Raw genomic sequence first — 25,962 nt, 5'->3', positions numbered from 1 at the left:
CAGCGGGGGGAGCGGCGGGGCGGGGCCGGGCCGCAGCTCCGCTCAGCGCCGTGGCGGCGGGCGGGCCATGGCGGTGGGGCTGGAGGAGGCCTTCGGGGCGGCGGGCGAGTTCGGCGGCGGGCAGCGGCGCCTCACCGCCCTCCTGGTGCTGCTGCAGGTGAGGCGGGCGGGCGGCGCTCTCCCGCGCCCGTGTTTGGTTCGGTTGGGGTCGGGCTGCGTTGGTTTCTCTTTGCCTCCCCCGGGGCCCGCCGCAGCCCCGGCAGCATCCCGGCGGCGGGACGGGCCGGGAGGAGCGGGGGAAAGAGCCGGGGCCAGCGCGCGTCTCTGGGCTGGCGGCGGCCCCCGCGCTCGCCCCGCCGCCCGCCCGGGCTGGCCCTGGCGCCGGGGACCCGCGCCCCGCCGCGGGGGGCTCGGGCATCCTTCCCGGGGCCGGTGGCAGAGCCGGGGCCGGCCGGGCCGCGGGGGTCCTGCCCCCCGCTCCGCTGCCCCCCGGCACCTTCCCCCTCGCCGGTGCCGGCCCGCGGCAGGGACCCTCCCCGGCAGGGCTGTGGCAAACGCTCTCCCGGAGCCCCGCGCGGTTTGATGGGCCTTTCGGGACGGGTTTGCTGGGTTTTGTTCCTTTTGCAAGTCGCTTTTCAAACGTTTTTCTCGCCTCGGTACTGTCTTGCGTGCTTAACTTCTCAGAGTTGACGGTCCGTTTTCCTTATTTCTATGCGCATCTTCCGCTTCTCGAAGAGCGCCTTTTAAACTTCTGCGGAGTGGAAGGAAATGGGAGTGTAACCACAGCAACTGGGGTTTTTTTGGTGGTTTATTTTATTTTTTTTTTAAAACCTCTTGTGAAAAGCGGTATGCAGGGTGCCGGCTTTAAATAGTGCCCACACCCCCGCATGCAAACATGTTTCACTCGCTTAGTTTCTTCCTAACAGGCTTCCTCCTGTCAGTGCAGTTCTGCATTTTGAATTAAAACACTGTTGTGAGGGCGGGAGATGGTGCCGATTGCAGGTTTTTGTTTATAACTTGTTTCTGCAAGAACGTCTAAGGTAAGCACGGGATAAAATAGCACATTAAAACGACGTCCAGCCAGATGCACCACCAAAGACTTGGGGTGCAATGAAGGAAGCCGGTCTAGATTCAAAACTTGTCTGTCAGTGGTAATGTGCTAAAAAACCACTAATGAGTGGGTATGCTTAAGGATAATGTTATTTTAAGTTAGAAAAAATAAAAACACGTGCAAAGCCCGGAAGACTTTCAAAACATCTTGAAGCCCATGTTGATGGATAAATATTCCTATAAGGGTTTCTTTATGAAAATGTTTTTATTCCTGCACATTCTAGTTTTTCTAATGATCAGGTTAAGGTTTCAGTCTCTGCAATGGAAAGAACTAGCAGAGACTTTTAAAAATACAATCTTAGATTTCTTTTTTTTTTTGACTTGTCACTATAGGTTGTATTCTTTGAGTATAGTAAGTAAATTATTATTTTTTAAAATAATAATAATAATCTTGGTCTAAGTGTTAGATCTCAGCTATGAAACTGTGATGAAGTTCTTAAAATCTTCCTTTCCTGTGCCTGGCCACAAGACTGCAAGAACAAACTGAACAACTTTGCAGCAGAAAGGAGGCACATCAAGATGAAGCTTTCACTCAAAGTGCACTGGTATCTCTGGTGTGGTACCTGCTGCTCCCAACAGCCTCAATGGTCACATCTGGGGATTTAAACGTAGTAGACTGACTGCATTCTGTTTGTGATGCTGGGTAAAGGGACACTGTTAATTGTTAGCTTAATGAAGAGCTTACAGTATTCTATCAGGTCTCCTTGGGACTTTTTATGGTAAGTGATTGTGTCTTATTTTAAGGTATACGTGGCTTGTCAGTCAATGCTTATTGTGCTTGTGGGAGCTGTGCCCGAGTATCACATAGACCAAGAAGGAATTGGAACGAGCAGAGCTGAGCTGGCCAAGCGTATCCATTTTGCGGACAACTTCACGTCTATAGTAACTGAGGCAAGTACTTCCGTCACGCCTAACCATTTCTTCTCTTCCTGGGATTTCTGCCACGTGGCGCTTGTAAAAGCTCAGGAGGGCTTAGTGTAAAGTTTTGCTTATACTGTTAAAAAGTGTTGGAACCCACCCATCTGGCTCTTTTATTTTAAAATCTGAAAGTGTATGACTAAATGATTAGCTTTTGTAACATAAATCTAATACTAACTTACGTTAAACTGTCTGTATCCTGTTTATATTGTTTTCAGTTTACTTTCAGGTGTTTTAGAATCTCATTACTAGTGAAGAATGGTCATTTAACTACAGTTTATGGAATTTAGGATGAACTCCTCCTAATGTCTGTTTTATATCAAGAAAAAGTTCAATTTGTCCTGTCTGCACAATCTGCTGTGCGTGTGAGCTTTACCATGAGTTGCATTAGTTTCTCAGAGAAGATACATCTTAAAAATTAAAACTAGTATGAAAATGAAACTCGTGCACCACATGTCTGGGTATTTTAATGCGTGGTGAGAGTGGGAGATGAAACAGATTGAAGTTTGCTGAGTGGGTCAGAAGCTTGACCCTTCATCCTTACGCCTTGTGAATTCTGTGCCAGAGGCTGCGTTTGCTTTTTGCTGGTCCCTGGGCTGTAATCACTCAGGCAAGTGCAAGTGACTGAAGCATCGCTGCCAGTGCCAGAAAAAAAGGCTGCGTGGGTGGCTTGGCCTGCAGCTGAGCTGTCAGAGTCCTGCTGATGGGATTCTTGGAGCGGTTGTCAGTAAACTCGTATAAGGCAGGTTAGCACTTGGTGTAGCTGATACCAAATTTTTGCTTCCTTCCCGTTATGCCAAATGTGACAGTGTAATGTTTTATCTTGGAAAAATGTAGTGACTATACATCAGAAGGAATGATGCAATATTGATCATATCTTTTGTCAGAAAAACATTTTTTGATTAGCCTGTTTTCCAAGATCACCCTTCACTTTCAGAGTCTTAGCAGGACGCGTGATACAGGGCAGTGCTTAATTTATAATCAGAAATCAGCAACTTTTAACTAATACTGTGTTTGTAAATGCGGAAGTTGGTGTCCCTATTTCCAAAACATGTAGTAGTTCTCAAGACTCAACAAAACAAATTTATGTTTTCATTCATTTCAGTAACTTTAGAATGTTTAAAACTATATTAATAGTCTTTTCATGGAATCTTTAGATGCTGGTTAACTTTTTGCTGTATGCTAGTGGTCTGGTAACTAAATCAAACTGCCACGTGGATTTAAAGAGCTGAGAGGATGTCTGTTTTGGTGATAGGAAAACTGGCAGCATTTTTGTTGGCAAGCTACAGTTAATTTTGACAAATATTTAACAAGTTCCTTTTGTGCAAACAAAGTAGATAGATGTATTCTTTTAAAAGTTATATTCTTCACAGATTATTATATCAGACTTGTTAAAATACGAGCATCTTCCAGTGACACGCTAAGCAGCACAAGTAGCAGTTTGTGAAAGCGATCTTTTGTCTTGTTCTATCCTGAGAGAGGAAGCTGCTTTTGTAAAGTTTTATTTCCTTTATTTTGGTGATGGAGCTTAAACTGTAAATATTTTCAGTTCTGTTCTGGTTTGGCAGGGGCACTGTTCTGTTCTGGAGGTCAACAGTGCTGCAGAGCAGCTCTTCAGTTCTGCTTCAAGAACTAATCCTTGTAATTAATTTTGGTGTAACTAAGACTTTGTAAATAATAGCTCAGGCTTGGTTCATGGAGAATGCAGTTTTACTTCTTGGTCTGGCATCAACTCAGTCCCCTGCTTTAACAAGTAATGATGCTTTGGAAGGTGAGTTCAGGAATGTCCTACATTTGGTGTAGAAATCATCTTTTACCTTGGGAAGTTGATTTTTACAGCCACATCCAGGACCGTAAAGTTGTTTTGTCTCTTGCATCAGCCTGAAACAGTCTGCAGACAAGAACTGGGAGTTTGAGATTTGTATGCTGTGGCATGCTAGCACGGAGAGGAAGGACTTATGCCAGCAGTGCTCTGTGCCTTGGAGAGTACATGCTGTGATATTTTTATATTTGAGGTTTCCTGAGGATTCCTGCCCAGGAATATTTAATTGTTGAAGTCTCCTCAAAAAGTTAAGAAACCATAAGTTTTGGGGCTACATCCTTATCTAGTGTGATAGGGTAGAATCTACTACCCAGTGGGGTATAGTAGAAACCTGTTGCAAGTGCTGCTGCACAGGAGTTTTACTTTCCCAGGGTATCCAGAAGTCCCCCAAAACTCTGAATTGCTGGAACACTGGGTACATTGGACTAAAGAAGGCATCCTGTGATCGTGTTAAATCTTGTCCCGCCCCTGCGACCTGCATCTTGTGGGCTCCTGGATGGGGAGAGGACAGGTAACTGGTGGGTTACGGGGTGCATGGAGCCATGTCTTCTCTGTACTTTGCCACTGTGAGTTCTGATTGAGTAAAAGCACATTTCTTGAGATTGCTATAAGTAAAAGTTTCAGTAGATTCCTAATATTCTTTGTGGTTCTATATTAGTTCAAGGCAGACACTTCAGGGCTGTGGTCCTAGTCTGATGTATTGGATTTTGGTCATGGGCCTCTTCTCTTAGGCTTTTTTATTTGTTTGTTTTTAAACCAGCTACTTTGTTTAAAAAAAAGCAAATGGGATTAGGATCCATCTTCCTTTTCCCAAAGGACATACTGCACATGTCATTTAAAAAGTCAGCATGACACTCATCTACTTTTTTGAAAGTAAATTTTCCAGTAAATACACTGGGAATTATTTGAAATACTCAAATAATGATTAAATGTTTCTTTGGGTAAAGCTTTGCATTGAATCAGTTAAATTTTTTTCCTGGGAAATCATTAGGATTTTCTGATTGCCATTCTTTCCCAATTTCATGCTGCCAGCAATGTTCTATGAGTGTTGATTCTCCTTGTTCGTAGCAGAGGGGTTGCATAAGCTGTCTGTGTGCCTTGCTCCGTCAGGAAATACTATAAGTTTCATTCCGATTTCAACTCGCTGTCAGCTGATTTTCTTTTCTGCCAGTTTTTGGTTATGATGCCTTAGTTTAGCTTCTGAATGAGGTAGAAAGTACGTTTTATAACGAAACCCATCTTTATTTCTGACTTTTGATTATAAATGCATGTATGCAATAAGATAATAAAATATCAAAGAGTAGTCATTATAAACAAGGACATCGTTCTGTAATCCCTTCCTGATTCTCTTCAGCAATTCAACATGTATATGATGAGGAAGGGCACCAGGGATTACTCTTGCTTCAGGAAGCATAGCTGCACAGCATTAACTCTTGAAGTACTGCAGTAGTGAACATGCGCTGTTCTTGCGAATGAATAATTTTTGTTACCTGTTCATTGAAATAGCTACGCTTGGTCAATGTTGAAATGGCTAAGCTGTTAACATTTCAGACTTCCCTTGTTTTAGTATCTTAAGATAAGTTGCCTTGCCAAAGCTTGGGAATTGGGGTGCAACTAACTATACTTACCAAGTTAAAAGCTTATAATGTATTATAATGAAATTTCTTGGAGGAGAGAAAGTAGATGTGAGACTCTGTTAGGGAAGAAAAAATAGGACTACTGCTGGCTTACCTATACAACTTTGAACAAAACTCTAATTGGATATAAAGCAAGAAGTGGGAAGTGGCAAGAGAAGAATTCTGATAGTTTTTCGAGGAAGCCAGCAACTTGGTGTTAATACTTTTAACAATAAGGAGATTCTTTTTTTGACAGTGGTACCTAATCGAACAAGAAGCCTACAAAGTAAGCCTTGCATCTTCCCTATTTTTTGCTGGATTGCTTATTGGAAATATCACATTTGGCCCTTTGTCAGATAAACTGGGCAGAAAACCAGTGTATATCTCAGGTAAGGTTTTTCAAAGGTTTTTCTTAAGCATTCTACATGGATAACATCATCTCTTTCTTTTCTGCCTGTGGGCCACCCTACCTGGAGGCTGCCCGTGGGTCACCTGCTCTGTCCATGATATGGAGTCAGTGATCTGTGTAAGCGTTTCACTCTGAGTAGAGCAGCACTAAAATTGGTTAGTATGAGTGCGCTGAGCAACGTAACGGTCACTGGAGTATCGATGGGAGATAAAAAATAACCTGGTTTTGCTATGACTGTCACTATTGGAGCACAGTATTCCACACACTGCCCAACCATACTGTTCCCAATAAAAATAATTTGCCTTTTTTTTGGAGGGGGAGGATGATTTACCTGAACATCTTTAGAGTGGGTTACTCATGTCCTGGTGTTTTGCTTTCCAGCTGCATTTGCAGCCAGAGGATTTTTGTGTTGAATGACAACATCGTCTCAAGGAAACATCATCTTTGGCATTGCACACCTCAAGTGTGTGACTTGAAAATGATTGTGATTTTCATATGGTGTGATTTCAGGAAGCCAAATGCGAGAGATTAGAGACGAGTACTATAGACTACTCATTACAGTCAGTAACTGCCTGTGGTCCCTCTCTTTCTTATGAGTTCAAGCTGCATAGCGTAAATACTAATTACATTTTATTCTCTCTCTGCAGGTCTCTTTTTTGATGTCGTTTTTGGGTATGTCACGGCATTAGCTCCGAATTATGACATTTTTGCAGTTTCGCGTTTTTTTGTTGGAATTGTGAATGGTGGAATGGCTCTTGTGTCTTTTGTCCTAACACAAGAATACGTAGGAAAATCATTTTGGTCGTTTACAGGTGGGATTTGGGAATATTTAATCATTATTACTGTGCCACGTATTGTTCTGACTGTCAGTACCTTACATTGTACATTCGTGCCAAGTAAAATCAGTTTGTAGCGTAAGTCAAAAAGTGTGATGTGAGTCACCCAGTTTCTAATTTGTGTGGGAAAGGTGCCTGAATAAGGAAGATGGGATTGAGTTTGTTTGATAAATAGCAAAGCTGATGTTTTAAAATTAGTACATTGACTCCTAAAATTTCTCAATTTGTACACGGCATTACATTAAAAAATAATACATGTTTTGGCAGATCCTGCCAACTTCAGAACAGTGCTGTATGGTGTCTTAGGAAGGTATTCTTCAAAGTGTTTGGAAGTTTCCCTGCACCACAAAGTGACTTAGTGCCAGGATAGTATTTTTTCTGCTGCTGAATGTGCTGACTGTCCAGTATTTTTAAATGTCCTTTTTTGTATGCCACTGCCAAGGCTTAAAATAAATTTAACACTTGCACGTCAGACTGTTGTAAAGCTGGAGTAGCTCAGACTGTAACACCTTTTTGGCTAGCACAACATGGGGAAAAACTTGGTCCAAATGATGACTTGCTGTGGCTGTAAGCATATTTTTCTCTCTCATTTCTTCAGTTACCTCATTCTACTATTTTCTTACTTCTTCTATGGACTCCTGGGAATGTAGGAGACAGTTGTGTTTAGTTATAGCTTTCCACTTTTTTTTTTTTTTTCAAAAAGTGCTGAATTTTCTTCTCCTGGGTTCACTTTTTTGACTCACGTCCTCTCTCTCTCTCTCCCACCCCTCCTTCCCCCTTGCCCTGTTGTCTCTCTCTGCTCTCCCTGGCCTTTGTCCCTGCAGGGCCAGCCTCCTGATGGACCGAAGAGACAGTCCGTTTCCTGCTGCTTGTTGCTCTAGATGCTTTATTCTAGTTCTGCTCAGCTGTTGAGAAAGAGGTGCTGGACAACTGATCAGGGGCTGAAGGAGAGGGAGCTGCTGGAGGCAGCTCAGCAGGGCTGAAGAAGCTCTTCTAGGTGTTGGCTGGGAGTTAGGCTTTGTGGGTGATAGCAGAGACCTTCTGGGTTAGTACAAGATCTTCTGTGTTAGTCTGCAGAGGGTTTGTTGTTAGGCTTTTCGAGTTCTAGTTGACCCCATTTTTAACGTTTTTATTTATGCTTGTTCATCAGAAGTCTGCTGCAATAAACCTCTGGCTTGCAGCTGGTTTTGTATTGAACTCAGTCCTTGTACTTTTATAATTACTTCCAATTTCTGTTCCAGCCTGCCACCTCTATTCAAGATTGCCTTAATAGACCTAAATAAATCGTTCACGCTCAACACTTCCCCTTTCTGTCTTCATGTTCTCTTTAGTCTGTAGGTTCCTGTTCATTTCTTGCTCTCTGCTGTGTACCACCATTTTTGAAAGGGAAAAAAAACCCCAACCCCCCCTACATTTATACAATGCTATTCTTCATTGGGATTGCAAAATATATTTAAGCCAGCTGGTTCACAAATGCTGTAAAGATACATCATAAAATTGCTATTTTATTTAGGTATATCATGGGCTAGGAATTTCAGGTTTCTGCTTAAGAATGTTTTTTTTTCTTTTGCCAATGGTTTCAGTAGTCACCGTTTTGGTCTTGTATTTTCAGGTTCGTTAACTAATTTGACATTTGCTGTTGGCATTGCTGTTTACGCTTTACTGGGTTACTGGGTAAGACAATGGCGCTACCTTGCCTTGGTATCAAATAGTCCAGGAGTCATCTTCCTCCTTCTTTCTTTGTAAGTGGTTCACGTGCATTATAATGATAAGAAAAACTGTGTAGCAATTTAACAATTATCTTTTTTTTTTCCTCATCATTTGTGAGTGGTATAAGCAAGGATGACATTTTTCTGTATGGTTTTGTGAACCAAGCAAGAGAAAAATCGTGTTGTGAAGGAAGAAGCAGTTTGAAATGAAGCAGAAGGTCAGGGTTGCCCAGAAGACGAGCTTGTGTTTCTGCATGTTGTTACAGTTGTGGTGGGCAGCGTTGCAAAGAGCAGCTGTGTGCCAGCTGTCCAATAAAACTCAATTACAAATCTGCTTGGGGAAGGGAAGGCTTGCCAGAGGCTGGGAGCTGGCGTGTCAGCCAGGAACACTGCCTCCTGCCAAGAAAGGGCTTCGCCGCTTGAGAAGTTTTGGAAGTGATCCTAGAGGGATTTTGGAGTTTCTTTTTGAGACACATGCGTGCCAAGGGAAATAAGTGAGAGCACTTGGAATTGCCTTTTTAGCGTGGTACGCTATGTGTCTGCTTGCTTTTGAGGTCCCTTGTATCTGTTCCTAGCACTGTTGTGCTTGGGTGCTCCTATTTAGAATTCCTACATGGACGTTATCATAAAAATTATTATGAAATTCATCAATATTTAAGAAATTAAAAGTGCAAGCTTTGGCCTATGTTGTTAAAAAAATATTCTTTTAACATATCAAGTAATACACCTTGTATACTTCTGATCGCTAGTTAAAGCTGCACAAGAAATAATTAGTGTAGTGGGTTGTCTACACATTAATACAGAGAATGTCTAGCATACAGCATAGAAAAAAACCTGATTTTTACTTCAATTGTTTTTTTAAATTTAAATTATTTTTTAGATAGATCTGCTCTTGAAATAACTCATGTTAAAGAACACACCACCACCCCCGTCTTCTTGTACTCAAGGAAAACAAAGCTTCTGGGCTGAGGAAAAGTTCTGCATAATATATTTTCTTTTATGGTGTTCTGTTTCTGATGGAAACAAAATTACTTCCCCTGAATACTAAAAATACTGTGATCCTCTGAAGTAATGAAAGTTTAGTTTGATTGTAGGATGTGTATCTCTGTTAGGAGTACCAGAAAAATGTTCAGTTAAATATACTCTATTCCTTATTTTATGGCTTGTATAAAAGCAGCAGCACACTCTACAACCTGAAAAAAATAGGAATCGTGAACTGAAGTTGTGGTAGACAAGGATATTCTGGTTATACTTGGGAATAAGAGATTTAAAACTTATGTTGGTAATGGCACCTGACAAGAAATTCCCCAGTAAGTTTTCTTTCCTCTTCTCTTCACTGCAAGTCAGAGCCCTTCCCATAAGCGAGAAGCTTGAAATAAACTTTGTGCAAAAAAGTTTTGTGTGTGCTGTTGAGATATTTGGGATTTGAGGTGCTTCCTGGATAATACTAGTGTAGCATTTCTTAAGAAGTCAGTTCAGCAGAAGTCAAGATTTAGATTTAAATATTTCTAATATTGCCTTGTCAGGCATCTCCAAGAATCCTGTAAGGTTAACTGTATTATTATCAGAGTATGTGGAATTTAATGTGCAGAACAGTGCAAATAGAATGTTTTGCTCTGGATTTTGTATTGGCACTTTTTTTAAGAATTGATCTGCAAAATGGAAGGATTGACTTTAGTGCTGTGTTCATATGAATGAACTTGTCATAATTGATTTTCTGTTCTTTCCTGTTAGTATGCTCCCAGAATCACCACGATGGCTGTATTCCCAAGGGAAAATGGCAGAAGCTGAAGATGTGTTGCAATATATTGCCCTTGGAAATGGAAAAGAGAGATTAAATCTAAAATTAAAACCAAGTGCAGGAACTTTGAGAAAGGATGAATTGGCACCTGGCATCCTAAACTTAATAAAACACCCAGTCCTTCGGTGGCGAACCATCGTACTGATGTACATCTGGTACGCAATAACAAGACACTGAGATGCTGTGAATGACTCAAACATGAGGAAACAATTAAGATTTTCATCCTTTTCTTTTAAAAATTCTTCCCTCAAAAACTAAATTGTAAATTTGCTGGTTGATGGCAGACAATAATCTAAAGTGATGTGTTGTAAAGTTGATGTTTCATTATTATTTCATTTTCAGTGTGTTAGTAGATTTTGAAGCAGTTTCTAAGAAATAATTTGCTGAGAACATATTTACATTGAGTGAAATGAGAAGCTGCAGCAGAAATTACTGAGAGCATGAGTATTTGAACCATTTAGAAAGATGGATTAGGCAACAGTAGAGACCTGGAGTAAGAATAGGCATTAAGAGCCCAAAAGCACATTATACAGGTTCAGTGAAAGAAAATGGTAAGGTAAAATACAGATTGCATAGATTTATATTAGGTGCTGTCTTGAAAAGTGCTACAACTTGGAAAAAAAAGAATCACCCTGAAGCACTGGGGGATATATTACCAATAAATGGTGGTGCAGAGGGAAGCCCTGCGGAGGGGAGGGTGTCGGGTTGGTTGTTACAGCAGCTGCTGTTGCAGATTGGCTTGAGCTAAGATCTGTTGGAGGAACAGCTGTGTTCCGAAATGCAAGAACAAGTTTTTGCTTTAAAGTTCGAGGTCATTTGAGACAGTTGTCATGAGGTAGATGAGAAAAATCAGTAGTTTGATGTGTGGGGTAAGCAGAGATGTGCAGGACGTGGGAGGAGCGGCAGGAACATCTTTGCTCAGTAGGACCTTTCCAGAAGCATCTTAGACTATTAAGTTGCTGCTAGGTAAATTAAGCAATTGCACGAAGGCATTCTTACCTCCTGGAAGAAGAGGTTGCAGCGCTGTTTTGCGGCCTGAAACCCTGTTGAGATACAGTGTATGGAGCTGTGGAGTGGCATCACAGCGCTTGTCACCCATCTGCTTGTGCTGTTGCTCAGGAGCCCTTAGCACCACCCTCAGCTGTGACTGACGGAGGACATGCTGCTTCTCCCTGTATTGGGCAAACCTTCCTTTTTCTACATCACTTGGCCCAGATTTTGCTTGGACACTAAGGGAGCAACTAGGGAATAGGCAAAATGTCTTTGTAAGACCTGGTGGCCTTTCCAAACCAGTGTTGTTTTTTGTGGGGCAGGGATGTGGGGGCTTTGTTCTTTCCAAGGAAAGTGAGAATAGGTTTGCTGGGGAAGCCTTCCCTAGGTTTGGGGAAGACACTCTGTGTTAAGCAATGGATGTACATAAAATTTTCTTTAATAGAATTGTTTTGCAACAGATAAGTATTGGCTGCTTACGGTTAAACTTATTAGATTTACTAAATAACCTAGGAAAAAAAGCAAGCTAAGAAAATTCTGAAAGTTATGCTGTGCATATATATGAGCATTTGTTTTCTTTCAAGAAGTTACTTTAAATAGGAACTATTCTCTTTGCCTTGTTTCCTTTCTGGGGGAAAATAAGAGTTCTCTTCCCAGCATGCAACTCAATATAGCTAATCCATAACTCGGCATAATTTACCTTTTAAATACTTTTTTAGCCCTAAAGGCTAGTTATGTTAGTAATGTGACTTTTGTGGTTATTTTTAGGTATGTCTGCAGCTTTGTGTACTATGGACTAACTTTAAATGCTGGTGAATTAAAAGGAAATCTGTATTTAAATGTGGCTCTTTCTGGTCTTGCAGAAGTTCCAGCATTTCCTCTCTGCATGTTTTTTATTGAGAAATCCTGGTAAGAAAAACTTATTTCCTAGTTTTCTACATATGTTTGTAGATAGCCTAGAAAAATATTAACATTTTTCTCAGTAAGGAACTTCACTGTTTCTAAACAGTGTTGACTCTTTGGGAATTTACTCCGCTGCAGGGGATTTTGCAGTTGATACAGAAATGGGACTCTGATTTTCTACCTCTACTGTTTTTTAGTTTTGTTCATCTTTAGAATTACTCAGAGATGAGCTTTTCAATGATAAATGCTTTCAAAAAAAATTGGAATTTATAGAAAAATTGTGAGTAGCCTAGTTATTTAAGTATCTATAGCTTATATTTCTCTTGCGTATTTTATTCAGAATGACTTGTTTTTGTACCGCTTGCCAACTGTGGTTGAAAGCAGTTTTCAGCATTGTTCGTTTTTACTTAAACTTTTCAAAGAGAACTTTGAAGTGAGAGCTGTTCAGTTTTGATTAAGGCATGAACGATCGATGTCCATGTATTTGGAGGCCATCCTTTATGTGGGTACTTACTTCAAAAGGCCGAACAGTCTGGCAACTCAGAGCTACTCAGGGTTTCACGTAACCTTCAGTTTGAGTATCTTTGTAATGATACTTTGGTCTCGCTGAGCTCAGTGGCAGAAAGCCCATTTTCTTCAGTTAGGTGAGGATGTCACCTTTTGGGTTTTTTGGGCTGTAAAAAGCTGTCAGCTCGATCGAGCTAAAAATCAAAAGCACCAGCCACCTTTCACCTCAAGCGTGAGTCAAGGACGTGCATTTAAACCACAAACTGCACAAGTCCTTTTCTACATCTCTTTTTCCATTGTAATTTGTTAAACTAATTGTAAATGTCAAGCTTTTGGTTTCCTGAAGTAAGTTTATATGTAGTTTTAAGTGCTTAATGCAAAACAGAACGCGATGAGCCAGCTGCTCTGTTTTCATTCAGTTTTAGGGACTAGTATCCTTAAAGTATAGCTTTTTTTGTTTCAAGAAATATTCAGAAGATCTTAAAAACGAGTATTGTGTGTTTGTTACAGATAAACTGTAGTTCTACTAGTATGGGGTAGTAGTTAGAAATAGCTGTGAGAGTTCATGAAGTAACAAGCATGTATAGTATTTCTACATGCCTGCAAACTGTTACTAAGAATGTCTTTATTTGTGGTCCTTTGCAAATAATTATGAAATACTTAAGTATGGCAGATGTGGAGATGGGCTGATGATTTTCTATCCTGTTGTCTTCTCTTTTATTTTAAAACATTAATCAGTAGAAATAGCCTTTGCTTGTTTCCATGCATATAAGACAGAAAAGTATACAAAATAGTTTTACTGTGTGTCATGACTGCATATATTTATGCAAAGTTGTGAAAGAGACATACAGATTAGAAAGAATTAGAATTACATTTTCATTAATTTGATCTTTGTGGGTATGCATTGTAATACCCTTTTGGTGACAGGGCCCATTGCCTGCTCAGTACAGAGAAGAAAAGTCTATGCGTTCTTGTTGCTGAAGCAGATGGGTTCTTCTCAAGGCCACAAATTCAGTAGCTTAGAAATCAAAACTTGACTAGAAATAGGAAAGCTTTTTGAAGCACTTACCAAGGTACAGTAGGTTTATAACTGCTATTAATGCTGCTATGTACTTTAGTTGGTATTTTGAAGATAAATTCAAAAAATACTGAAGGACTTTGTTTCCATCTTCATCTGGGTGCTCTTTTCCTTCTAGGTCTGGAAGACGTAAAACTATGACATGTTTTCTGGTATTTGCAGGATTTGCCTGTATATTGACCATGTTTTTACCAACAAATGCTGGTAAGTATGTAGTGCTGCTAAAGTAGATGTTTGTTAATTAGGATAAAAGCTGACAAAACAGGTTTATGAGTATTTTGTGATTGAGTATATCGGGGCCTAAAGCCCTATCCATTTATACCTCTGTCTTTCCCTGTCTATTCCTTCTGGGGCTGGTCAGGGAGCCAGGGTCTTGTCTATATTGCTTTTAACTTCCTACAGGCATAATTTGACCCTGTTAATTGACTAAGTTTGTCTGACTTGCAAGCCCTTGGCGTTTTGAAGGTCAGACCAAGCTATCGCATTCTGTCTCAAATACTGGCACTGCATGTATTTATCACTATTAAGCAGCTTACCTTAAAATACTGGATTTAATATCCAGACTGCATTGCTGTGTAAAGTTAATTTGACTGGATCTTGCCAAGCGTAATTTTACATTTGGTTTGGTGGCATGTAATATTTATAGAAATAGGAACTGAGGTTTTCCTGAATTAGAAGCTTAATTAATCATAAAAAACCCAAACCACTAAAAAGCCGTAAAAAAATGTTGTACTTGAAAAAGAGAAATGGCTGTCAGATTTGCAATATGGAAGCCATAGGGATGGCAGGAAGCTTGCTGCCTGTCTCAATCTCGTGCTGTGTATTGCTGCATTATGCAGTTGTGAGGACAGTTCATGGTAACAGTGGAGTATCATCAAGTACATTTCTCATCTCAAATGATGTGTTTTTTTTCTAACATTGTCAGTGCTATGTTTGTTTGGGTTTGTATTTTTGCTTTTCCTTCCATTTCAAGTACAACTTTTCTGTACTAATACTTATTTTACCTACTGAAAGATACGTCTGTATGACACTAACAAATTGAAGCGGCCTCTCTCTGCTTGTATTTTTCTTCATATCTCTTCAGTAGAAATGCTTTAGCCTTAACAGTGTTTTGAGGAGCACCAGCGATGTGATTACAAGGTAGCATTCTATAGGTTGTGCTTATCCTTAAGTTATATATGCTGTCTGGCATCCATTTCAATTTGATCTCAGAAGAGTCTTAGGAAGAAAGACAGAGGTAAAATATCCCGTAATGCTATTTGCCATGCTTGTGTTAATTCAAGTCCTCAGATATTTTGTTGCTCCTTTTGTTGAGACAGTTTCTTCCTTTGTTCCAACAAGTTTGCTCTTTGTGCTTCTTTTTATATATTTTAAAACAAAATTAAAGAAAAACGGTAGTGACTAATCAGGATAGGGTAATAATTCCGGAAGAGCTGCTAAATTTCAGGAGCTCTTCTGCCTTTTCCAGTTGACTTGACTTTAACCCCATTAAAATGTCTTACTTTCTACTGTGGCTCTTTGCCCAGAGTGATCTGTGTCAGTTAAGTAGAAAGGAATTCAGCTCCCAGCATGATGAAGATGAGTCACTTTGGATGAAATGAGGGTTCTTGCATCTCTAGTCTGACCCTCCTGCTTCTAAGGAGAACACTTATGTTTGTCTAAGTCTGCATTCTTGTGAGTGATTGATAAGATCCTTGATTTTATTGCAAAGATTTTAAGGTTTTAATAAGTAAGTGGGCACTTGCATCTCATGCCTGTGACCTTCACTCGATTTCTAAATAACTCTGCTGACTTGTGAATAAGAATCTGATCCACGTCATCTTCCCTGTGGAATAAGCCGAGAACATTTCTGTTATTAAAGATGTGTACTGAATTTGAGACTAAAAATCTCTCAATGATTAAGTAAAAACTGATACATCCCTTCAGCTCTATCTTTCCTTATCGCTTAGAACTCATCAGTTAATTTGTGTGAGTATCAGATTGGAAGATGGTGAGGGAGAGTGACAGCGTGGGGGGAATGGAGCTGTAATATTCTTCCCTTTCAAAAGCTGTTGTAAAGCATGGAAACATCTGCATTTTGTGTTTGCTCTGCTGTAGCAAGCAAAGGAGACTTCTAGTCTAGGGGGAACTAGATTTTAACTGCTGTTTCAATTTATGTGCTTGTGCTGAACACAATAATTTTTTGTGACTTTCATTGATATGCTTTCCACTGAAGAAAGAAACTTTGCAGTTCCTCAAATCAATTTTGCCTCAGCTTTTGCTAATGTTGGGTATTTCCTTTTGTGTTGAGAACTGCCCTTCCTTGGTGGATAGTTTTTTCTGAAGCAAATTTAAAGACTCCTTTAGGTTCAAAAGTACTGCTTAAGTGAACTTTTACTCATGAAGATGACAGGTGAATATACATAATGGCACTGAAAACAAGACTACTAATGGCATTGATAGCATCAGAACTTAATCACAGAGCAACTCCTGTTCTAGAAGGTGTTAAGCATCAGCATCGTTTGTTACTATTTTCCCTCCTTTTCCTTTTCTAAATTCCAAAGCTGAATTAATGGAAGATTATCACTTATCAATAAAACTCAAATGCATGAATTTACTAAGAACTTACAACTTCGCCTTTTACCAAAGTTTGAAACAGTTGCCCTGACTGTACTGCTTCAGGCAGAATTGTGTGCACAGCGCTGCTACTGGACATTCAAGTGAAAGGGTGTTAGATGAAATAGAATAGAAATGTTGAAGGCGCTCCATGGGCGTGCTTGGCTGGACCTAGCAAATGACCTATAAATGGTCAGCAGAATCCCCATAGCAGAAAGTGCATTCCTGCTTAACGGCATTACATTTTGTAGATGTAAAGAAAATAATGGACTGTTCTGCAAGAATTGCTAAAAATATGTTCGAGACTCTGAGGAAAATATAAAGACTCGTCTGGGCTGGCTTACACAAGGAAGCTGACGTGCAGTGAATTTCCAGTATGCTTCTAATCCCACAATAATTCCCACATGGCCGGCCTTCGGCCTCCCCTGCCGGAGGGAACCTGGAGAAGACAGTGCACTTCAAATTCACTCCTGAGCTTCTGAGTGCTAATTTCTCTGTCTAGACAGACTCTTTCTTCTGTTTTAATAGTAAGACCAAAACTTTGCAAGTGCACTAATGCTACATTTCTAATACATGGATATGCAGTGTTCAATTTAAGTCTCCCTGGGAGAGAAACAGCAAGCTTTAAAACATACTTGAGAATTACAAATCTCTTTTTCATTGCTTCATGTTTGATTGATGGAAGAGAAGGGATGTCCCAGCTTTCTGACGGCACTCAGCAGGGCTCTGAGGACCAGGTTCACACCTTTGCATCTGGCAAGTGTATGTAGTATTCCAGTCCTTACTGAGCAAAAGGAGAACTTGGATGAAAATGTTACATCTGTTTTGCGTGAATTACATACATAACTGCAAAAATGCATCACGCTTCAAGAAATTAAATCACAGAATCATCTAGGTTGGAAAAGACCTTGAAGATCATCCAGTCCAACCATCAACCCAACATTAACAGTTCCCAACTACACCAGATCCCTCAGCGCTAAGTCAACCTGACTCTTAAACACCTCCAGGGATGGGGACTCCACCACCTCCCTGGGCAGCCCATTCCAACGCCTAACAACCCGTTCTGTAAAGAAATGCTTCCTAATATCCAGTCTAAACCTTCCCTGGCACAACTTGAGGCCATTCCTTCTTGTTCTATCACTTATTACTTGGTTAAAGAGCCTCATACCCAGCTCTCTGTTGTAGAGGGCGATGAGGTCTCCCCTCAGCCTCCTCTTCAATCTTTCTGGATTTCATTTTATGTACAATTGAATTTCTGCTTCAGTTGAAATAGAATCTGACTTGATCATATGAATAGAACTGAAAATATTCAAGGACAAAATTAAAAGAAAAGCAATTGAGAAGCAATCAGACTTTCCCATTACTTAATCAGCATCATTTCATCTAAACTGAAACATGCTGAACTCAGTGCCGAGGAAGAGAACCTGAAATATAACTAATCAGAGCATTCATTCTTCTTCATGCTTTAAAAAAAAAATTTTGAATTCTCCTTTTATTTAAATGGGTGGTGCAAAGATAACCATAACCAAAATCAGGGTAATGAAAGCCACGTTTCTTTCGGACTTTAAAAGATGCACGCTTCAGTTTAGCCAACTAAACTCTGTCCATTAGTAAGCTGGGGTGCAATAACATTTTTTCTTTCCAATTACAAAGCTGTTACATTTTAAGTCCCAACAGGATGTCCTTGGGGAGCAAATAAACTGTTGAGGGTGAATAAAGTTTTTATGGTTTTAATCTAATAAATTAGTCAAGGAGGCTATGTTGTCTGTCAAAAGATGCAGTTACCTGGTAAGGTATTCTGACTGAAGAGCTGGAAGTGTTAGCAGTCCGTTGAGAGCTGTGATAGTTTATATTTTCCCCCCAGAATGGGTCAGAGTTTCTTGGTCCTAAATACAATTTTATGTATCTGTTCTTATGCTAGCTCTTAAAATGGTTGGGAAGAACTGAGATACTGCTTTTTTGCTTTTAGTTGAAAAACATATGGATGAAACATTGTTTTTGCACGACAGTCTCTTTTAAGAGGACTGGATGTTTTCAAAATTGTGTGAAAAAGAGTAAGAAAACAGTCTATTTATGCTTACAGCTTGTTTTCTCTTTCTTGAAAGGTCTGCTCCTCAGTCCCACTTTGTTAGCTTTGTGTGGAAAAATGATGGTCAGCGCTGCTTTCAACATCGTGTATATTTATACATCTGAACTATACCCAACGGTACTGAGGTAATTTAACAGAGCTCCTGGGTGAATAAAAATACTTTTCATGCACGGTGATACTGATTGCTGGTGTGCTTATCTGTAACTATTTTTACCTGAAATATATTGATATGAGTTTTTTCTCTAATTACGGCAGCTGCCAAGGCTTGGAAGGGCTTCTCCTATTAGTAACACATTCTGCACCAGTGCACTTTCCTGGGCTGTTTGTGGCAACTTCCTCTAGGTCTGAATTTGGAATAAAAATATGAAAACCAACTTCTTACACTGCAATGTTAGGTGCCATATTTCTCATTTCTACTATTGATTTTTGGGAGTAAAATTACAGGGTGCAAAACCAAACATAATGATGTGGTGGAAGTGCATGCATACTTCATCATAAATATAGACTATGCAGTAAGGACTATTTACAGTCCTTCTGTATAGTTACATCTCCGATACGATTATGTTTGTTTGCCTGCTGAAAAGCAAGTGGTTTTCTATATCTGTTATTTAATTAAATATTCATAATGCAATTCATTTAAATGGTTTCTGTATGACAGTTATTTGCTTTACACCATTTAATTCATGAACAAGTGAGCTAAAGCCTTAGTTAACTATTTTTCATAGTTCTCACCAAGTGTATGTGAGGTTACTCTCTCTCTTGTTGTCCCAAGATCAACCTGAGGTAGGAAAATACAATACCACACAGTCTTGTTCTTCTCGCCCCCATTTTGGTTCCATGTGATTTTCTGAATGGTACTCTTAAGTACGTGTTCAGAATTTGAGCCCTATTGCACTAGTTGCTGCAGAAACTGAGCCCTCTTTGGAGAGCAGGGAAGTTGAAAGCTGCCGTGGCGTGGGAGGGTGTCCCAGCTGATAGCTGTGTCCTGTAGCACTGTAGAGGTAGTTAGGATGGTGAGGTAAATGACTTGATTCCAGGACACTGAGGGCTTTGGGGAGGGGAAATAATTATGTGGGTGACTCCTTGGATTGGCTTTTTTTCTCTTTTGAGGTTCACAAATTACCATATTTTACAGAGGCATAAAAGCTAGGCTGCGAATGCAGTTTTTGCAGTAAAACTTGTGAGGATGGAGGTGGATTGACTGTTTCTAGATACTGAGCTTGTGATTCTTGGCACAGGTTTAGGTTTAATATGCAAGCCCCAAGCATGCTGACTGAAATGAGATGTGGGTGTTTGTTTGCATTCTCCCCGTACAAACTTTTGTATCCTTTTTAAGGCCTTTTTTTTTAAGTGGATATTTTTTTGACTTTTTGTTTTCCTGTCCCCTCTGCTTTCCTGGAGTTGCGAATCAAGAGAATTAAATCTGAAAATGTTTTAATTCCTCAGCTTTTGCTTGTTGCACTGTGTTTTCACGTTACTCTGAGTTCCTAAGTCCTGCTGACATTCAGTGCCAAGTATGTGACAGCTCATACCTAGCAGGAATTACAGTAGTGTCTCTTGGTGTTTGAAACTAAGCATTTGTGATTAGGGAGATTAAAAAAAAAAAAATTAATCAAGTGCTGCTTCATTTGAGAATATGCACTAATATTCTGGGAAAAAAGTAACTTTATGTGTCAAAGATACAGCCAGCTAGCGGTGAAAATGCAAGAGTAAAGACAGTTAAAAAATTAGCAACTTTATTAGACCACTCGTGTTTAATAATATGACAAACTGTTGTGTTAAACTATATGAACATTCCTCACATCTGACAGTTTATACATTTAAAAATATGTTTGATACCTCTCTGGTACTTTAACTGCAAATACTATATTTTATGCAAGAAAAGCAGTGATGGGTGAGTGTTAAATTTAAAGCAAAGCATCAGCACCATCTGGTGGTCTTTGCAAAACTTCGTAGTGATCCTGACATTGCCCTGGCAGCGGAACTCAGGCATGCCCTGTGATGAGACATGTATCACTCAAAGGGGAGAGGACGTGGAATAAACTGTGGTGTGGTTTTTGTTTTGTGGGCTTTTTTTTTGTTTGTTTGTTTGGTTTTTGTTTGTTTGTTTGTTTTTTTCCCAGTTGGATGTTTTGCAGAAAAATTAAATGTCTTCAGTGTTACTGCTCCTTATTTAAACCTACTTATTTGAGCATGAGGACTGTAGGTATATTTTTTAAATTAACTGGTACATGGAGTAATGACAAATACACTTCATGCTAGGAATGGGGAAGTGCTGCAAGCTGGAGAGTGTGTACATGCTTTGGGCTTTTTTTCCTTTTTGATGTGTCTTTAAAATACCTGCTGGGGTACGAAAAAGTTAAAAATAGAAAACATCACTGCTGTTGCATGTTGGACAAAAAGGAAGGTTGTCTTGGGGAACAAAATGTAATCATACTGTAGTAATATAGATGTAAAAACTCACGTTTTTTTCATGAGAAGATGATTGCAAAATGATGACATCCTTGTATGTGATGGGTGAAATCAGAGTGGGACCACTGGACTGTCTAAGATAGCTTTGGAAAGCTTATTTGCTGATTTCTACAGTGGGAAAACTACTGTATTTTCACTTAATGTCAGTGGTGGTAGATAAATTAGTACTTCTATAAAATACCTGCCCTTTTAACCTCTAGCTTTCTTTGCAAGGCTCTCTCAATAATTCTTTCTGTTGAACAGGAGTCCTTGGTGAGCGTAGTGCAATTTTGGGTGCCAGCAGCAGAGAGGTTTTTGCCTTTGTGCAGGGCTGTACCCCGCTCAGGGCACTGTGCTGGGCAAGCGGCACGGCTCGGGGCGTGCTGCGTGGCACGGGTAATCTGCCAGGCAGCTGCAGCTGGACTAACTGGCTTGAGCAAAGCCCCCAGCTGATGCGATTACCCTGGTTGTGGAGCTATTCTGGCTGGCATTAGCTCGGTGCTGTGCTCCGTGGGATGGTAGGAACACATGCGGTCAATCAGGTTTAGTGGGTCTTCTCGTGAGGGGGGTAAAACTGGGGCAGTAAGGTGAGACCGGCGGTGGGTAGTCAGCTGTCGGCAGTGCAGCACCTCAGGAAGGCTCAGCTGATAGTTCTTGGGTGAGAATGCATTTTTCCTCTTGGATACCGTGATGTTCTGCATAGCCCAAAGTGTTGAATACTGAGTTAAAGATACCCCGAAGTCTTCTAACAACTTTTATTTTGTATTGGAATTGAAATGGCACAATTTGCATTTAGAATCACCTTTTGCCCTACTCCCTCTTGGCAGACAGCAAGAAGCCATCAGACCTCTGGATAGGGACTGGTTTAGGGTCAGTGGGAAGGATGCTTCTAAATGAATGGTTCACATGCGCACTGGTGTCTCTCATCTGTTCAGGGATTTTGCTGACAAGGGGAGGTGCTTGGCCTTGTCTTGTGGGATTTGGGTTGATACTGCCTCAGTGTGAGGAAGCATGGGTTGCTGTTCTCCTTTTCCCAAGAGGACCTGATGAGAGAAAAGGTTGCTTTGTCTGTGACAAAGTGACAAAGTCACTGGTGTCTCATCAGCTCCTTCCATCATCTATCTGTTCCCCTTAACCTGTGCAAAAGGCCATTAGGAAGGGACGTGCAGGTGGGCGGTTCTGCTGTACTAGTGACCCATGTCACCTCTCTGCTTGTCATCTTTAGTCCTGTCACTGTCTTCCTGTCTTTGGAGGAAGAAAAGGAAACAGGGTGAGAAGGAGCAGCTCGGCTCGGTGGTGTGACTGAGGATGATGAATGAGAGGAAGCAACTGAGAGACGTAGGGAGAAGAACAGCCACCATGAGCTGGTTCTTGCTGTCTCCCTGATGACTGGTGCCAGTGTCAGTCTCTGAAGGGGCCGTTAAATACCATATTTAGGAGCGATACAGAGATGGAAGATTTTTGCATTTGATTGAGAAATGAAAGACTTTGAAGATTTTTGTAACTTTCTTTGAAGAGGATCTTTGAAGAGGATCCTGCTGTTCTAACCCATGCTTTGATTATCACGGTCTAGATGAGATTGTTTTAAACTTGTCTGAAAATTGAAGGGGTCACAGAATTCAGCAGCCCCTCTAGTGACATCTGGCCAGATGTTTTCAAGCTTGACTCTGGCAGATAGCTATTTTCCATCTGGAGGTAAGCACTGACTTTTCATCTGTGCAACCTGAGGTGGCAGAAGAGAGGCTGCAGCTGACGACCTGAGCTGGAGATAGCATTCAGGATCTTCCCTCTGAAGATCCTGCTAGATTTTGAAATCATTCCCCTTCCAGCACAGGGATGTCCAATTAAATTGCTCTATATGGCAGGTTGGAAAACCTCTCTGTTTGTTCAAACTTCTGTGAAGGATTGAACAACAGGGTGGTTTTGCTGGGGTTTGAAAGGGTGTGATTTACCTTGCTGGCAGCTAGTTGTAAAAAATCTTTGGAGTAACTGCTAGAGGTCTTTAATTTTTTTTTAAATGAAGACTATTGATAACTTTAAAAAAAAAAAGTGTAAGTTAGTTCTGACAGTGCCACCACATGTTCATGCATGATTCAGTTGTGGATTCTGAAACTACAAACCTTTCATCCTTTGTTTGAAACAGAAATGCTGGCTTGGGTGTCTGTTCCATGTCTTGCAGATTTGCGGGCGTTTTGGCTCCATTTGTGCCATCTATGGTAAGATTATTTTCTACTTTTTATGTAACTCAGATTTATTATATTCTCTCAAAAGCACTTTGCTGACTTTGGTACCACATATGCCTATATTCCTTGAAGACAAATTTGTTTTTATGAAAAATTAAATAACATTGACTCATTTACAAGAATTAATGAACAAAATGTTTAGAAATACCTAGTATTTGATCCTTTTTGGAAACAATTTTCTGTGTTGTGTTAGCATTTCATTTCTTAGTGAAATGATTGTCATATAATGTATTTGGTACTGCTAAGGCTCACTCAATATCTGACTTTTTAGGCACATAAAGTTTTCATATGAAGCTGTTCGTGTGAAAGGACGTTTATTGGGTTTCTTAGTTCTACCAGTATATGGATAATTGCACACATTGCTGGAGTGAGAAGTTGCGGTCGTTTGGATTTGACTGCAGTTCATATGGGTGATATATTGTAAGAGCAGGAAACAATGCTGGGTTTTTACTGTGGATTTTTAATTTTAGAAATCTCTTAGTCCTTCTGTACCGTTCGTGGTGTTTGGAATCAGTGGACTGTCCGCAGGATTCCTGACTCTCCTTCTGCCAGAAACACTAAATAAGCCAATTGCCGAGACCATCGAAGATCTCCAGAGTTCCAAATACCAAGTGCTTAAAACCGAAGAGGCAGAGTAATATTTTTTTTTTTTTACTGTAGCTTTGCATTATTTTCCCCTTTATCCTACGGGAGCCATGATTTAGTGCATATTGCTTAGATTGTGCATGAATGAATGTGTGCATGAAGTTTTTAAAGCCATTTTTCTCTTGCATTCAGTAGAGATTAAATTTATGTTTTGTTTGGCTCTTAAAGACAAGAAGGCTAACAGTTTTCACCTGTTTCCATTAAATAATATGTAAACGAATACTATTTTGTTTCCTTAAAGGAAAACAAATTTTAGAAAGGCAGTCTAAAACAATCAGGGACAATACGTTCAGCAACATTCCTGTGCTTTTACAATAAAACAACTAGGCATATTTTTCATATCTTGGATTGTGCTTTTTTGTCATGTTTTGTAGTGGAACATAATCTAAAATTAATATATAGCTGAGGAAGTGTTTTATCCTTCATTAGTCTCCTGGGTTAGAGCTATTTAAAGTGTTTTCCTGTTGTTGATATGCACTAAATAAAACATTTGAAGTGGGAAATGAAAGTTCTGTTTGTTTCAACAGGTAGTATAATAGAAAATGTGGAGTATATCCCCTAAGTTTGGGAATGGCTTCCCAGAAGAATTAGTTTTAAAAGGGAGTGGGCAGGGAAATTCCTATAAGAAGGGAATTGTTAGTTTAGAACTAAGAAGGCTTAGTGTGGATATAAAAGAATATGTTTTTCTTACATTTTTTTTCTTGACATGCTAGCTTGTTAATTATCTGGTAATTATTGTATTTGATCAGTTTTATCATGCTATACACACTATTATGCTTTCTTTTTATGCCTAATACATAGTAATACTGCATTCAGTTGAAATGGAAAAAAAAGAATAATTTTTGAGCTTTTTGAATATAATTTCACTTCTGATTTTTAAAAAAATCAATGAATTTTGGTTTTCACATTTAATATTAGCCTATAAAATAGGACAAGAAAAATAAGACATGTAGACTTTTTCAATAATTACTTTTCTTCCATTTGACAGGCAAGCCAGTTAGAAGAAAACACTGAAGTTTCAGAAGGCCTGTCTGTGGTGGAAATTGAAGACTCATTGAGAAGGTGCAATAACAGTTGAAGGGCAGATGCTTGCTGTATATATTTCACAGGAAATGTTGGAGGACTCGTGTATAATGCTGTTTGTAGCATGTTGAACAGTTTTATGTGGAGGCAGATTGAGAAGGTGGAAGAAGTTGATCAAAGCTTGTGAGAAAAGAGGTGACAAATCTCTGCCTTAATTTAATGACTTAACAAGAGCATACTTTGGATGTTTGGACTTCTCTATGACTTCTTAAAGTGAAGTATTAATTTATTTTACAAAATGTAATTGCTAGCTTCAGATTAAGCTATAATGTTGTAATTGAAGTGATGTGTATAATTTAAAATTTAGATGGCTGTATATATTCAGGCAAGCTGTAATTGTGAAAAGTAACAGCATCCTGTATATGCTAGTTTTCTCTAGAGGGTTTTTTGCCTCTAAATTATGGTATACCTCACAATGTGAAGAGACCAAAGATTTTTATGGGTTGTTGGCCTTAGTATGTCTAGCATAAGAAACCTGAACAGGAGATCTGAAAGGAGAATAAATGGATTTTATTGTGGGAGTAAGTAATTTCTTAATACAGTCGTACATGAACAGATACATAAAGTTAAAAATAATACTGTATTGGAAAAATGATGTCAGGCCTTTAAGGGAGGTGCATTTAAAGGAGAGGATGAGTAACCTTTTAGACAAAGGTTATTAAGTTCTAACTGTACATGTGGAACTAGAAATTATTGAACACGAGTCATCTATTGTATAATATATGTAATAGTGTATAATCCAGTACATTTCCACATGAATTGGAAATTCTTCCTGCGAGGGGTTTGTGTGTGTGTGTGTTTGGTTAACAGTTAATATATTTATGTTGGAAGAGATGCACCACAAATGTTACAGTTTTTTGATGGCCAACACAATTTTGTTATTAAAAAGAAAATTACTTAATGTCTGTATTATGAGTGCTGCTTTTTCCAGGCTGTTTACCCACGCGTTTTGAAGCATACTTGTGCAGTTTTGATTTTGATCCTTTATCTAATGCATCTGATAGGAAAAGGTTACTGAAAGGCCTCTATTTTGAGCAAGTTCCATAGTTAAATAATAGTTCTGCAAATGAACACTCACCCGTGCAGGTGTGGGTGCACTTATGCACACACATGTGCACACAGAAGCACAGGCGGGTTGCTCTGCCTGGATGCCTCAC

General features: G+C 39.7%; 1 protein-coding gene across 4 annotated transcripts; it reads left to right on the top strand.

Moving 5' to 3' along the window:
• The first annotated feature begins 66 nt into the window (after positions 1 to 66).
• LOC141945774 (solute carrier family 22 member 15-like) lies at positions 67 to 25,706 on the top strand. Of its 4 annotated transcripts, none has more exons than XM_074874308.1 (12): positions 67 to 157; positions 1,855 to 2,001; positions 5,723 to 5,855; positions 6,523 to 6,687; positions 8,324 to 8,453; positions 10,155 to 10,376; positions 11,980 to 12,120; positions 13,818 to 13,903; positions 18,400 to 18,508; positions 22,978 to 23,050; positions 23,548 to 23,711; positions 24,711 to 25,706. In XM_074874308.1, the coding sequence occupies exons 1-12, from the start codon at positions 68 to 70 to the stop codon at positions 24,721 to 24,723; spliced, it is 1,473 nt and encodes a 490-aa protein (XP_074730409.1). In that variant the 5' UTR covers position 67; the 3' UTR covers positions 24,724 to 25,706. The 4 variants fall into 4 exon arrangements, with proteins under 4 accessions (XP_074730409.1, XP_074730411.1, XP_074730410.1 ...); XM_074874310.1 differs by lacking the exon at positions 67 to 157 and adding an exon at positions 470 to 1,040; XM_074874309.1 differs by lacking the exon at positions 67 to 157 and adding an exon at positions 470 to 1,753.
• The last annotated feature ends 256 nt before the right edge of the window (positions 25,707 to 25,962 follow it).

The sequence above is a fragment of the Strix uralensis genome, chromosome 7 (assembly GCF_047716275.1).
Source record: "Strix uralensis isolate ZFMK-TIS-50842 chromosome 7, bStrUra1, whole genome shotgun sequence".
NCBI lineage: Eukaryota > Metazoa > Chordata > Aves > Strigiformes > Strigidae > Strix > Strix uralensis.
The sequence above is the reverse complement of the archived record's forward strand: the minus strand, read 5'-3'. Positions and strand labels throughout refer to the sequence as shown.